Genomic DNA, 13,456 nt, shown 5'->3' with positions numbered 1-13,456 from the left:
AACAGCTCCTACCTAAGTAGAACAGGTTTGGATAGGGCAGGCGGAGGAGGACTGAGACCTGAGCAGTTAGGGAGCCACTCCCCACGTGCACCAGCCTGAGCCCATTGAAGTGGAGAGTGTGACACATGCTTCTGGTGTACTTGCAAGTACATTCTGTTTCTGTCATGGGGACCAGGGGTCACTGCAGTGACTAGTACTGGGTTGAAGAGGAAGAGAGTCAGAGGAGGGAAGACCATACTCAGTGAGGCCTGGGCAGCAGGCAGCAGGTCTGGTGACCTTCTCTCAGCCAGGGGCAGCCATTACAAAGGCCCTGAGGTGACAACACTTCAAGGAGAAGCAGCACATTAGGTCCTTGTGGTGGAAGCACAAGCTGAAACTCCCTAGGCCTAACTGTCTCATTTCCCCCTGCAGCTGCCTGGCATGTGTCAACGGCTCCTTCCCCTGCCATTGGTGCAAATACCGCCATGTTTGCACCAACAATGCGGCTGACTGCGCCTTTCTGGAAGGCCGCGTCAACATGTCTGAGGTAAGGCTGGATAAGTGGCCTGAAGGCTTCAGAAGTACCAGTGGGCCTCAGGGTATCATCACCCAACAATATCCATGGGTGGCTAGGGTGCCAGTTGTATACTATGAGGTGTGACCAAGGCGGGGACAACTTCCTGAATGTCATAGCCTGAGGCCAAACTGGGACTATTTACTGGTGGCCATGGGTGTCCTTTGTAGTCCTTGAGAGACAGAGGCCCTGTGGTAGCTTGTGCCAGGGCAGCCTGAGCAGCACGTTTCATAATAGTTCTTTTCCCAGACAGGGAGGGAAGTTACCAGTGTGGTGCTGTGGGGGTTTCTGAAGCTCCACATGGTAATTGCTGCTGAGTCTTGACTGTATGAGTGGAAAGCCACTTCTCCTGGAACCTGTGACATCCTGGGCATACAGGATGGGAAGTGGGGACAGGGTCCTAGGGTACATGTTGGTGTGCAGCAGAACCTAAGTCAGGACTCATTCATTTCATTGTGAATACTATGCTGAGTTTGGAAAGGGGAGGCCCTGAATTCTGTTACTTGGGTCTGTGGGAGCTGCAGCCAGACTGGACTTATCTGAAAAACTTGGCAGAAGTTCATATGTGAATGGGGCCCCATGAGCTGCCCTCCTCTGTCCCTCCTTCTTGTACCCTCCCACCATTCTGCTGCTTCCTGGTCTCATGTCTCCTAGACAAGGTGGCAGTAAAATACAAGACCCTGAACCTAATGGTGAGGGGAGCTGTGACAGTGGGTGGAGTGGGGACACAGTGGGGGTGAGGGGGTGTTTCCAGGAGGGTAGCAGTTGGAGAACTGGATCATAGTATCTAGGGTAGGAAGTAGGAGCCAAGTCAGGGGCCTTGGGACCTGGCCAGGGCTGGCCTGAGGCCACTTCCAGAGGCCTGTGCAGTGCCCTGGAGACAGCAGTATGCTAGTAGAAGGCAGGGGAGACCCCTGTTGGTGGTTCCTGAAGCCAAGGCAGTCCAGGTTTTTTCTCTGGTCTCCCTCTAATCCTGCTCTGAGTAGCCCATCACCTCTAGGAAGTTTTATTAACAGAGGACTCCCCCTGGATGGTAACCTACTCAGGTTCTCATACCCAAGCAGCCATAGTATTCTGGGTGGGATGGGCAGCATAGAGCCTGGTTTGTCTGCACAGGGCTGGCGTCAGGGAAGGGACTTTTGGAGAATGGGTTGATCCCATGTGTGCATACTCTTCTTTAGTTGCAGCTTTGTATGGAAGGTCACCAGTGTTATATAGCCATAGACATAGCATATACAGTGGCAGGCAGCACACCCCATCTCCCTGCCTCTGGCTCTGGGGGACCTCATGCAGATTCAAACTTTCTAACCCAAGATCCTTTTCTGTGCCCAGAATACTGGCTCGAAGATGCAGAAAGACCTGTAAGCACTCACCTTGCCACCCTGTACTCGGGGGCTTGCGGAACAGGTAGTGAGATAGGCAGCCAGCATGGGGTGCTAGGCCCTAGAAGGAACCTCACAGAAACCTGGTCATCAGAGCTCACGCTGACAGTCCTGGGGACCTGGCATGTCCTAGTAGTTCCACATTCTGACCTTGCTGTAGGGGTGGAGAGTGGCCTTCCCAGTGGTCTGGTGGATCTTACTCTTGGCTTCTCTCCCTCGCTAAGCCCTAGGATGACCTTGAGTTCTCAATAGGGAAGTAGATTTGTCTGCATGAGGGAGAGGGCTGTGGGTCAGATGACTAGGAGCTGACCAAAGTCCAAAAACATCCCCTTGTCTTGCCTACTTCCAGGTTGGTCCTGGAGTGAAGGCATAATCAGGAGCCCTTAGGCAGGGACACTGGTTCCACTCCGCAGTGTTTGCAGTGTCTCCCAGGCATACCTTGGGCTGCTGAGAAACAAGGAAATAGTTAGACCTTTCAGGGCTGCTAGTCCCTGAACCAATAGACCCCAAAGGCTCTGTGACCTCCTCTTAGCAGGGCCTGAGGTATAAGTGTCTGGTGGGATTAATTCAGCTTGACCTTGTGTGCCCCAAGGGTCCCACTCAGCCTGGCCTATGAGTTCTAGAATCTATAATTAGAAGATGCGCTGCTGGGCTTGGATAGGATACAGGAGGCTAGGTGAGGTGGAAGCTACACCGGAGGTCCAAGCAGGTCTTCCATCCAGGATGTGACTGGTGGACTGAGCTGGGAAGACAGTGTTGGGTTAGTGGGGCAGGCAGGAGGATTCAGCCATGTCTGCCCTCAGTCTGCTGCAGTCACCCAACGGTATTTACAGGGGTCAGTGAGCAATGCTCGGCTCTGGGCCTGGTATGCTATACTAGATGGATGGTAAGCTCAGCTCACAGGGGCCGTTGGGGGCTCAGGGGAGGCTGACACTAAGTTGTTGCTGTTCTCTCAGCTAGGTCCCATCACAGCCTGAGTCTTGGGGTGTAGTCACTAAGTGCTCCTCAGATGGTATGGAAGACAGCAATGTGGATGTGGCCCTGCATACCAGTGTCTTCACCAGGGCTGCCACCTGAGTTGGGGCTGATGGCCAGTAAACACAGGGCCATCCCACAGTCTTGCCCACTGAGCCTGTCCAGATCTTCTAGGGTCAAACCATGAGAGGCTGGGTCAGAGGTTAGGCTCTTTGGGCTCTGCAGAGCAGATCCTGGGCCTACATCTTGGGAGCCAAGCCAGTCCCCAGGGATCAGGCCTGTTTTCAGCGTCCCTATTTAAAGCTGCACCACACGCTCCCACGGGGTGCCTCCTCCTGAGGCTGCTGCCAGCCATGCTGCAAGCAAGCCGGGCGTTGCATCAGTTATTGTTGCTGAAACCCTGGCCCTGGGGGACCCTGCTGTTTTTCTACAGGGCCCAGGCTATTTTTACACTCCACGGGCCCCCAGCTGAGAGCCTGCTACCCCAGCACCCTGTTTTTGGCTCCTGCTTCAAGTCTTTGCAGCTATGGGCCAGATGGGGTACCTGTGGCCACGAGAGTGAGTAGTGAGGTCCTAGAATATGGCAAGAGTAAAAGGCTAGCCCCATGCAGCCACAGCCTGGTTGGAGCAGGACCTGAAGACCACTGTCTTTGCGGTGCCCACATGCAGAGTGACACAGGGAACCTGGCTTTGTGAGTCCCCATAGCCTGGGCCGCAATGGAACTTGTACCTCTTGCTGCCATCACACCCAGCTCAGCCAGTGCTTTGCTGTCCTCAGGACTGCCCACAGATCCTGCCTTCTACCCACATCTATGTGCCAGTGGGTGTGGTGAAGCCCATCACCCTGGCTGCACGGAACCTGCCACAGCCACAGTCGGGTCAGCGAGGGTACGAGTGCCTTTTCCACATCCCAGGCAGCCCAGCCCGAGTCACTGCACTGCGATTCAACAGCTCCAGCCTGCAGTGCCAAAACTCCTCGGTGAGAAAATAGCAGTCGGGCAGGCAGGTGGGATGCTCCATGCTTTGGAGTGGGTCATTGCCTACTTGGTCCCAAGACCTGGTTTGTTAGCAAAGAAAGGCCACGATCTGAGGGCTCTGTTGGCTTCCTGGCCAACACTGAGTCCTTGGGTGAGTATGGGTGGTGTAGCTGAGTGGGGTGGTGGTGGGGCTGCACCATCAGGTTCTTAAGTGAAACAGCCAGGTAAAGCGACCAAAGCCTGGGTCTGTGTCCTTTGGCCATAAAGGAAGACTACCCACACCATGGCCGTCTGAAGATCAGCAGGTGGCCTTGCTAGGTGGGTAGGGAAAACCCATGGTGGAAATCTCCTATCTCACAGTGACGTTCCCAAAGTTGCCACTGAGTTTAGCAGTCTGGTACTGAGGACTTTCCTAGAGCAGAGAGTTCTTTGGAGAACAAACCCTTTCAGGGTGTGCACGGGACACCTGAGCTCAGGTTTTGAGCTCTCCTTTGGCTCCTGACTACTGGCAGGCCGCATTTTCCCCGTCCAGGAAGTGTACAGTCAGGAGGACAATGAATTTTTTGGAACAGGCTTAGGCCCAGATTATTAGAGCTGTGTACACCGGGTTGTTGGCAAGACTTCAGTTGTCCTCGCCCCTGGTTCCAGCAGCCCTTGGCTGACAGGAATGTCTTACAGGGTAGGAGTTGGGGTCAGAGTAGACAGCTCTCTACCAAATAGGGAAGGCTGTACTCACCTCTTTCACTTCCCATCCTTCTCTTACTGGCTCCTCACATAACCTGCACCACCCACACTTCCCTCTGACTCTTATCACCCCTTTTTCCTGCTTCTGCTTCCTGTGTCTCTCCATCCCTGTCTCTGTTGTCCTCTTCTCTGCAGACCCCCATTTATCTTCCCTTCAGCAGTGTTTAAAGGGAAGAAAGGGTATCAGGAAATTTGATAGGATTCAATTAAATTCCTCAAGATAAAATAGTGATGAATTGCTGAGCCACCCCTTTGAGATACCAAGCCTGGGCCCAAACACAGTACAGAGCTGAAGTCATCAGCTGCAGAAAGTGGGAGGCAACTAAGCCTAGGCCTGGCCCTTGAGAGGGGCTGTACCCTAAGTGCAGGCCAGCCTGGGGAGATGTGGGAACAGCACACACACCTCAGAAGTCCTGCCAACTCAGCAGACAAAAACTCATGTTCACAGAGCTTTCCTGATGCTCTTGGGCTCAGCTAGCCCTACTCTCCCAGACAGCTGACTGCACCTCCTCTCAGGCAGGATGGCCCTGCTCTTAGAAGTAGTGTCTGAGACAGCCTTGGAGGATAACACATGGAGACTGGCAGTTGATGTGGTTTCTTCATGGCTGTAGGAGATAGAACTTGGCAGGAGGGAGCAGGGCCATGGAGCTAGAAAAGAAGCCATGTGTGGAAAGATGACCAGAAGAGCTGTATGTGTTCTAGTCCAGCTTACATGTAGGCAAGCCCATTCAGTAGTCAGTTTCAACGATGTTGAGGGGCCCCCACAGGCACCAATGACCTTGCATGTAGCACAGGGTGGTAGCCTACCACCCTAAGCATGATCACTGTGCCTGCTTCCAACAGTACTCCTATGAGGGGAATGATGTCAGCGATCTGCCCGTGAACCTGTCAGTTGTGTGGAATGGCAACTTTGTCATTGACAACCCCCAGAACATCCAGGGTGAGTAGCGGGGCTGGTGGCCTGGGTGGGTGGATGGTGGATGGTCCGTGCTGACTAACCTTCCCACCATCATAGCCCACCTCTACAAGTGCCCAGCCTTGCGCCAGAGTTGCGGCCTCTGCCTCAAGGCAGACCCGCGCTTTGAGTGCGGCTGGTGTGTAGCTGAGCGCCGCTGTTCCCTACGTCACCACTGCCCAGCTGACTCACCAGCCTCCTGGATGCATGCCCACCATGGCAGCAGCCGCTGCACAGACCCCAAGATTCTCAAGGTAGGAGCTGGAAACCCAGTCCAACACCTAGGCAGCCCCACCCTTGTAAGCCCACCCAGTATCTCCTCCCACCCTGCATGGTAGACCTTGCTATGTCCGCCCCAGCCTCTGCCTTCCTGCAGCTGTCCCCAGAGACAGGCCCTCGGCAGGGAGGGACTCGACTAACCATCACCGGTGAGAATCTGGGCCTCCGGTTTGAGGATGTGCGGCTAGGCGTGCACGTGGGCAAGGTGCTTTGCAGCCCTGTGGAGAGCGAGTACATCAGCGCAGAACAGTAAGGCAGACTAGGCTGGGTGGTGAGGGCCTCAGTGGCCGGGGGAGCTTTTTTGAAGTGCTGAGCCCCACCGTACCCACAGGATTGTCTGCGAGATTGGAGATGCCAGCACGCTGCGGGCCCATGATGCCCTGGTGGAGGTGTGTGTGCGGGACTGCTCCCTCCACTACCGAGCGCTGTCCCCTAAACGCTTCACTTTTGTGGTAAGCCCCACCCCACTGCCCTCTGCTTCCTGCTGCCCCCAGAAAGTAGTTAAGGATACTGCAGAAGTAGGCCTGGACTCATCTCTAGTATAGGGCACTGCACCCGTTGCCCATACCTAGGCTGAGCCCAGCTACAAGGGAGTGGTTACCCCTGCCCCCAGGGCTGCCTGTGTGGGAACACAGGGTAAGGGGCCCAGATGCTAGAGGATCACCTAAGAGGGAATTCCCTCTAACAAGTCATCTTCCTGCAGACACCAACCTTCTACCGAGTGAGCCCCTCCCGTGGGCCTCTGTCTGGAGGTACCTGGATTGGCATCGAAGGGAGCCATCTGAATGCAGGCAGTGATGTAGCTGTGTCCATTGGCGGTCGGCCCTGCTCCTTCTCCTGGTATGGGGTGAGAGGAGTCAGGGGACACAGGGCTTTCCCTCCTGGCTCTGCTGTCCCCCTCCTGTTGCCTGGGCAACGGGTATGGAAAACCTGGTTGGGGTGATCACTATGGAAACCTAGAGGCAGGAGAGGTTGCCATGGAGATAGGGGGCCAGCCTCCAGAGTAGAAAGGGGGTGTGGCCTGGCCTCAGAGGGTACTGCCTATTGGTTCCAGTAGCTCCTCCTAAAAAGGGGGGACATCTATCTTACAAGCAAAATAAAAAGTATTTTAAAAAAGTTTAATAGAGAAAACAGACATCTTAACAAAAGCCTCGAGACTTGAAGTGGATAATTTTAGATTAAGGATGATAATGGAAAGGCCCTTTAAATATTTTCCTGTGGTAATTACCCGTTATCAAACTAATCATTGGTGTTTGTAGTCTGGAGGCTATGAGGCCTCCAGGCTGCAGTGATATAGCCAAGTGACAGGGCCTCAGAGCAGGTATTGCCTTGCTGACTGCTAGTGAAGGTGACCTGTGACCCCATGCTCCAGGCCAGCTTACGGTTGCTAGGTGCAGGGTCTTTTCCAGGTGTATGTACAGTAGGGAAAAAGGGAGCTGGTTAGTTCAAAGCACTTGGTAGGTAGTAGTGGGACTCTATACTCAGGGGTCTGAGGAAGGCAGTGCTGACAGGTGGGAAGGGTCAGGCCTGTAATTTAGTCTCTTTGACCTCCAGAGCAGTAGCCTGTCATCTGCAAGGTGTCTTTATCCCAAGCCTGGCAGGGTAGACTGGGACGGCTGGCTGATACTTGTTAGAAGACAGGCTTAGCCAGGGTCTCCCGAATAGCCAGCATCAGTAGGCAGGATCCATTTCATCCATCTGCATTAGAGATGATGTCATTAGAGTGCGGTGGAAGGCAAGACTAAGGGAGGTAGGTATACAGCCCAATGTGGATGAGAGAGGCCAGTCAGGGTTTAGGGTAGGGACCGACAGTGGTGGGCATTCAAAGGTCAAAAGTAGTCATCCCAGTAGCCACCCGAGGGAGGCCCCAGCCTTTCCCTGGAAGCCAGTTCTCAGCCACCAGTGGAGAGCTGCTGGTGTGTTGACATGCTGCCCTCACAGTGCCCACGCCCATCTTCACCCCATCCCAGGAGAAACTCACGAGAGATCCGCTGCCTGACACCACCCGGGCACGCTCCTGGCAGCGCCCCTATTGTTATCAACATCAATCGTGCCCAGCTCTCCAACCCCGAGGTGAAGTACAACTATACTGAAGACCCTACTATCCTGAGGATTGACCCTGAGTGGAGCATCAACAGGTAGGAGACCTGCTGTGAAGCCAGAAGCCTCTCCCTGTCCCCCACGTTGGGTCAGGGAGTCCCTCTCCAGGGTAGTCTATGGTGGTTTGTTCAGTGGCAGCCTCCTAAGGTTCTTAATCCTGGCAAGCAGTGCTCCAGCTGAGCTTTGACCACCTGCTCATGCAAGAAGAGACTGTGTCTCTTATATTTCTAGGCCTAGGGCATTGTCTGATTCCTGTCTTCTTCCTTTAGTGGTGGGACCCTCCTAACAGTCACAGGCACCAATCTGGCCACTGTCCGTGAACCTCGAATCCGGGCCAAGTATGGAGGCATTGAGAGGGAAAATGTGAGTGGATATCCTGTGCCTCTGATCCCCTGCCTCACTCTGTTCTGTTCTCACTCCCCTCCTGGCCATATGGGTATTTTCTAGACTGGTAACCACGGCTGCTAACACCCCTGCTTCTGCCTCCCCCTGCTTACCTGTCTGTGCTGAGGCCTTGAGGACAAAGTGGTCAGCTAGGGGTGATCCCTGGGCCTGTCCAGCTCCCAGACTAGAAAAGAATGGACATCTTGAACAAGCGTTCCCTTGGTGCCTAGGTCATCTACACAGGGAGCTGTCATTCCCTGGGTGGGGCTGTTATTGGGTAGCTGGCCCACAATGGGAAAGCAAGCCTGTCTGAGGTCCTGGTACCTGTGTCCCAGAGCTGCATGGTGTACAATGACACCACCATGGTGTGCCGGGCGCCGTCTATAGACAACCCAAAGCGCAGCCCGCCAGAGCTGGGAGAGCGGCCAGATGAGATTGGTTTCATCATGGACAATGTACGCACGCTGCTAGTACTCAACAGCTCCGCCTTCCTCTACTACCCGGACCCTGTACTGGAGCCACTTAGCCCTATTGGGCTCTTGGAGCTGAAGCCCAGCTCCCCTCTCATCCTCAAGGTAGGTCTCAGCCACTGTGGCCTCCTGCTGCAGAGCCTGCTCTGGGATGGGGCTTGTGGAAAGACCTCAGGATTGCCCTCATTTCACCCTGACCTCTGTAGGGGCGGAATCTCCTGCCACCTGCTCCTGGCAATTCCCGGCTCAACTACACGGTGCTCATCGGCTCCACACCTTGTATCCTCACCGTGTCTGAGACACAGCTGCTGTGTGAAGCACCCAACCTCACGGGGCAGCACAAAGTCACGGTACATACCCTAAGCTTTCTTTATGCAGTGGGCCAGGAAATCCCTGTCACAGCCTATCTGTGGTCTCCTGGAACCACCCTCCTGACCTGCTGACCCCACCCCCACTAGAGCAACCCCACCTCTGAGAAAATCCCCATGGAGCTGAGTTCTAATGCAGGCCCCATTCAGTCCTTGCCATCTTTCCTACTTGGAGCCCCTCTCTCGACTGACGTTAACGAGCTGGGCATCTGTCTGCTCATGTCCCAGCATCTTGCACCATTATCCACTTTTGTCACCTGCTGGAAAGATACTGTCCACAGGCAGGTAGATAGATGCTGTGGGCGACTTAAGGGCCATTGCACAGGGCCTCAGGCTCTGAGGGGCCGATGCCCTCTGAGTACCTCTACTCCATCTGGCAGGTGCGGGCCGGGGGCTTCGAGTTCTCACCTGGGATGCTGCAGGTGTATTCGGACAGCCTGCTGACACTGCCGGCCATTGTGGGTATCGGTGGTGGGGGTGGCCTCTTGCTGCTGGTCATCGTGGCTGTGCTCATCGCTTACAAACGCAAATCCCGGGATGCTGACCGTACCCTCAAGCGGCTGCAGCTCCAGATGGACAACCTGGAGTCACGGGTGGCCCTCGAGTGCAAGGAAGGTCAGCAGGGAGATGGGTAGGGCCAGAGCCAGGGAGGTAGTCTGAGTGCTGAGTCAGTCACCACCACTGGGCTCTGTCTGGCTCAGTCCCAGGGAGATGACAGATGGCAGAATCGTCCCACTGGTAAAAGGACCACCTTCTATACAGCTATAATTTAGTTATAATTTTATGCCATCTGATCTTTTATATCCATCTTCTGGTCTGTCAAATGGGCACAGAAACAGTGCCCACTCCCTTGGATAACCATAGTGAGGCAAGAGTACATACAGGTGATCATGCTTAGCCCCTGAGAGTCCTAGATAGTCGAATGGTTGGCTGGGACCCTGCCCTGTAGACCACTTTGGTGGACAGGAAGCAGACATGAGCCAGGACTGGAGAATGAAGGCCCTTGGCTCCAACCTACAGAGGAAGGTTGAACATCCAGTGTACGTGATACCTTCTCTGCCAACTTGTGCAGGGCCAAGACCTGCTAGAGAGGGGAGGCCAGATGCCTGGCAGCAACCAGGAAGTGAAGCTGTAGCACTTCACCAAACCTGCTAGGTGCTCCAGAGCTTGCCCTGCCCCTCTGTTCTAAACTAGGGAATCTGAGGCACAGAAAGGCACTTGGTTTCTTTAAGGTCAGGACCAGTGATCCTGGCCACACAGTAGGCAGACTAGGACTGAGAAGGGGGAGAGGAACCTCAAATGTGCTGTCCTTAATCTCACATTGCCCCTGACCCCACATTTGGGCACAGCCTTTGCAGAGCTACAGACGGACATCCATGAGCTGACCAGTGACCTGGATGGTGCTGGCATCCCCTTCCTTGACTACCGCACATATGCCATGCGAGTGCTGTTTCCTGGGATTGAGGACCATCCTGTACTGAAGGAGATGGAGGTAGGACTGCCACCTTAGAGGTCCCTGGGGGCTGGTGGACAGCCAAGGAAATGGGGGCTGGTATGGCCTTCCAGAGAAAGTTCCAGGGCTTGGCCAAGTTGGGAGTATGGAGTCAGACCCATATTGGTGCCAACACAGGGTTGGGACCCTGAGCTCTGGGGCAAGGGCCTGATTTCTGGAGCAGGTAGCTTGCCTTGGGTGACACCATTGCCCATAGTGCTTCAGGAGGCTGGAAGGAGACCCCAAGCATAGAACAGTGCCCCAGGCTTCACCCAAGCCAACTGCCCTTTAGCCTGAGATCCTGGTTCCTCTCCTTATGCTTGGTTGTGTGGGGGCTTTCTGCCATCCACCTGCCTGGGTCCCTTGGAGGATCTAGGTACTGAGCTTCGATGTGCAGTGAGGGCAATCTGGTCTACCTGTGTATTCCAGGCCCAAGTAGCTCGGTGTCCCAGAAGACCTTTCCCCTGCCTTAGCTGTTGGAGCTATGTACCCCGTGGTCTGAGCAGGCCTATGTGCCCCCAGGTGCAGGCCAATGTGGAGAAGTCGCTGACACTGTTCGGACAGCTGTTGACCAAGAAGCATTTCCTGCTAACCTTCATCCGCACATTGGAGGCCCAGCGTAGCTTCTCCATGCGTGACCGTGGGAACGTGGCCTCACTCATCATGACAGCCCTGCAGGGTGAGATGGAGTATGCCACAGGAGTGCTAAAGCAGTTGCTGTCCGACCTCATCGAGAAAAACCTGGAAAGCAAGAACCACCCCAAGCTCCTGTTACGGAGGTACAGTGAGAGAAGCTTGGCTGGTGGGGTCACTGTGGGGGTTGTGGGGACCACCTGCTGGGGATGAAAGCGACTCCTCTCTTCCATTTGCTTCCCTCCCCACAGGACCGAATCAGTGGCAGAGAAGATGTTGACCAACTGGTTCACCTTCCTTTTGTATAAGTTCCTCAAGGTAGGCCTCAGGGGCCCAATGAGTGGAGGGAAGGGCTGGGGAGGGGAGGAAGCCAAGAAGGCAGAGGCCAGGTCCTAGGGCCCAGCCCAGCCACCCAGACTACTTGTTCTTAGCTGTTTCTTGTGTTGATACTTGCTGCTACATTCACGCTCTGAAGTCAGTGCCCAAGCTCGAGTTTGGATATAAGCTTGGATCTCTGCTTGGTACCTGGAGCTGGCTGCCAGCCTCAGAAGGAGGATACATCTAGCCAGGCTTCTGAGGGAGGGCTGACACTGGCCCTTGAGTGCCCCTTGGTGGGGTGTGAGTCTGTCCTGGGCTTCTGGCTCTCCAGAGCTCCCACAATCCCTGCAGGTGCCAGGGTGGGCTGGTTGATTGAACTGGTTGCCTGCACTTAAGAGACTGGGTAATTACACAGTTCCAAAGTCTGGCTTCCTCTGACCTCATGGCCAATGGGATGCATGTCACAAGTGGTAACAGTGGGTCTACCTGGGAGTGTAACTTGTGTGTGTCAGCCCTGACCAGTGCTGTGTGGATTCAGTGGCAAGGGTGGGGCTGGTGCTGAGTCTGCCAGCATTGGACTCTGTCCTCCCCATGAGCTCTGGATGAGCCAGAAGTGCTAGCACGTGGGTCTGCTCAGAACTAGATCCCTGGTGGGATGCCTTTACTTGCTAGGAGGAGAGCCAGTGATAGGACATGGCAGTGAGTAAGAGACGGGAGGTCTGAGGGACCAGAGATGAAGAAAAGTGACCTGGATGGCACAGGGACAGGTGAGGAGAGGGGACCTGTGTGTACAGCGGCCCCCATGATAGTTATGTGCCCATCTCCTATGAAAGTGCCGCTCTGTGGACAGTTGTTTACATGGTCATTAAAGCAGGCTCTGAACCAGAAGCAGCAAGGCCGAGCAAAAGCATCAGCACTCCAGCAGCTGTGCCCATGCTGGGTCCTGACACGCGCTGACCCTGTTTGATCCTCATTCTCCACAGCAAGAGAAGAGCGGGTGCAGTTCACCCCGTTGGTCTCAGATCCTGAGCCAGCTCTGCAATGTCTGCTGCTGCAGTGTGGGGAGGCAGGCCGCCACTGGAAGCTGGCAGAGCTGGCTCTGCACCTGTCAGTGTGGGGCAGGGGGAGCAGAGCCCATCAGACATCTGGGACGGCCTCACGGAGGGCATGTGTCTCAGAGCAGTCAGGGTGTAGGAATGCTGATGGGGGTGGGGAGCAAGGCGACTGGGGGAGCAGCAGGAAGCAAAGCTTGAGAAGTGAAATGGGCCGACTCCCCCAGGGTTACTCTCAGGTCCTCTAGTCTCCTCGGCTCTGGTTTTTGTGTGGCCTTTTGAGCTGTACAGTGAAAACTGATACTCTAGGAGTGAGCCAGATTGGCCTGGGCTTGTTCTCCCCCGTCTGTGGCCATGGCGCCACACATAGGCCTCTTGATACATGTTTGCTTTGTGGTGCTGAGAGAAGATACACTTCCCTGAGCTGCAGCAGATTCTCCTGCCCATAGTTCTGCCTTCTCTGGAGTCTAAGGCTCCATTCACATTCTACATAGCTTTCCAGAGTGCTTTCTTTCAGGCATAAGACAGGGTCCTTCACCCTTTCATGGTTTAATAGTTGGTCTCTTTTTACCATGCCACAGACTTAAAAAAATGCTTTACTGGATTAAAACATACATAATACAAAATACACTACCTTTTAGATTTCTTTGAAATTACATTTTTTTCTTTATTATGTGGGTGTCTACCACAATGCACACGCAGAAGTGGGAGGACAACTTGCAGGAGTGGGTTCTCTCCTTTCACCATGTGGGTCCCAGGGATCAGAGTCAAGTT

At 54.5% G+C, this 13,456-nt stretch overlaps 1 protein-coding gene across 1 annotated transcript in view; it reads left to right on the top strand.

Moving 5' to 3' along the window:
- Positions 1-13,456, top strand: part of Plxna1 (plexin A1) — a 46,130-nt gene that overhangs the window by 21,610 nt on the left and 11,064 nt on the right. Inside the window, exons 9-23 of the mRNA XM_021164374.1 lie at positions 412-526; positions 3,689-3,889; positions 5,475-5,571; positions 5,647-5,840; positions 5,963-6,114; positions 6,197-6,317; positions 6,569-6,705; positions 7,836-8,003; positions 8,235-8,328; positions 8,685-8,924; positions 9,026-9,169; positions 9,568-9,802; positions 10,537-10,679; positions 11,202-11,458; positions 11,564-11,630. Of these exons, the coding sequence (XP_021020033.1) occupies positions 412-526; positions 3,689-3,889; positions 5,475-5,571; positions 5,647-5,840; positions 5,963-6,114; positions 6,197-6,317; positions 6,569-6,705; positions 7,836-8,003; positions 8,235-8,328; positions 8,685-8,924; positions 9,026-9,169; positions 9,568-9,802; positions 10,537-10,679; positions 11,202-11,458; positions 11,564-11,630 (2,365 nt within the window). The remainder of the gene's footprint in view (positions 1-411; positions 527-3,688; positions 3,890-5,474; positions 5,572-5,646; positions 5,841-5,962; positions 6,115-6,196; positions 6,318-6,568; positions 6,706-7,835; positions 8,004-8,234; positions 8,329-8,684; positions 8,925-9,025; positions 9,170-9,567; positions 9,803-10,536; positions 10,680-11,201; positions 11,459-11,563; positions 11,631-13,456) is intronic.

The sequence above is a fragment of the Mus caroli genome, chromosome 6, assembly GCF_900094665.2.
Source record: "Mus caroli chromosome 6, CAROLI_EIJ_v1.1, whole genome shotgun sequence".
In the NCBI taxonomy this organism is placed as follows: Eukaryota; Metazoa; Chordata; class Mammalia; order Rodentia; family Muridae; genus Mus; species Mus caroli.
Note: the sequence above shows the minus strand (reverse complement) of the source record. Positions and strands in the feature narration are given on the sequence as shown.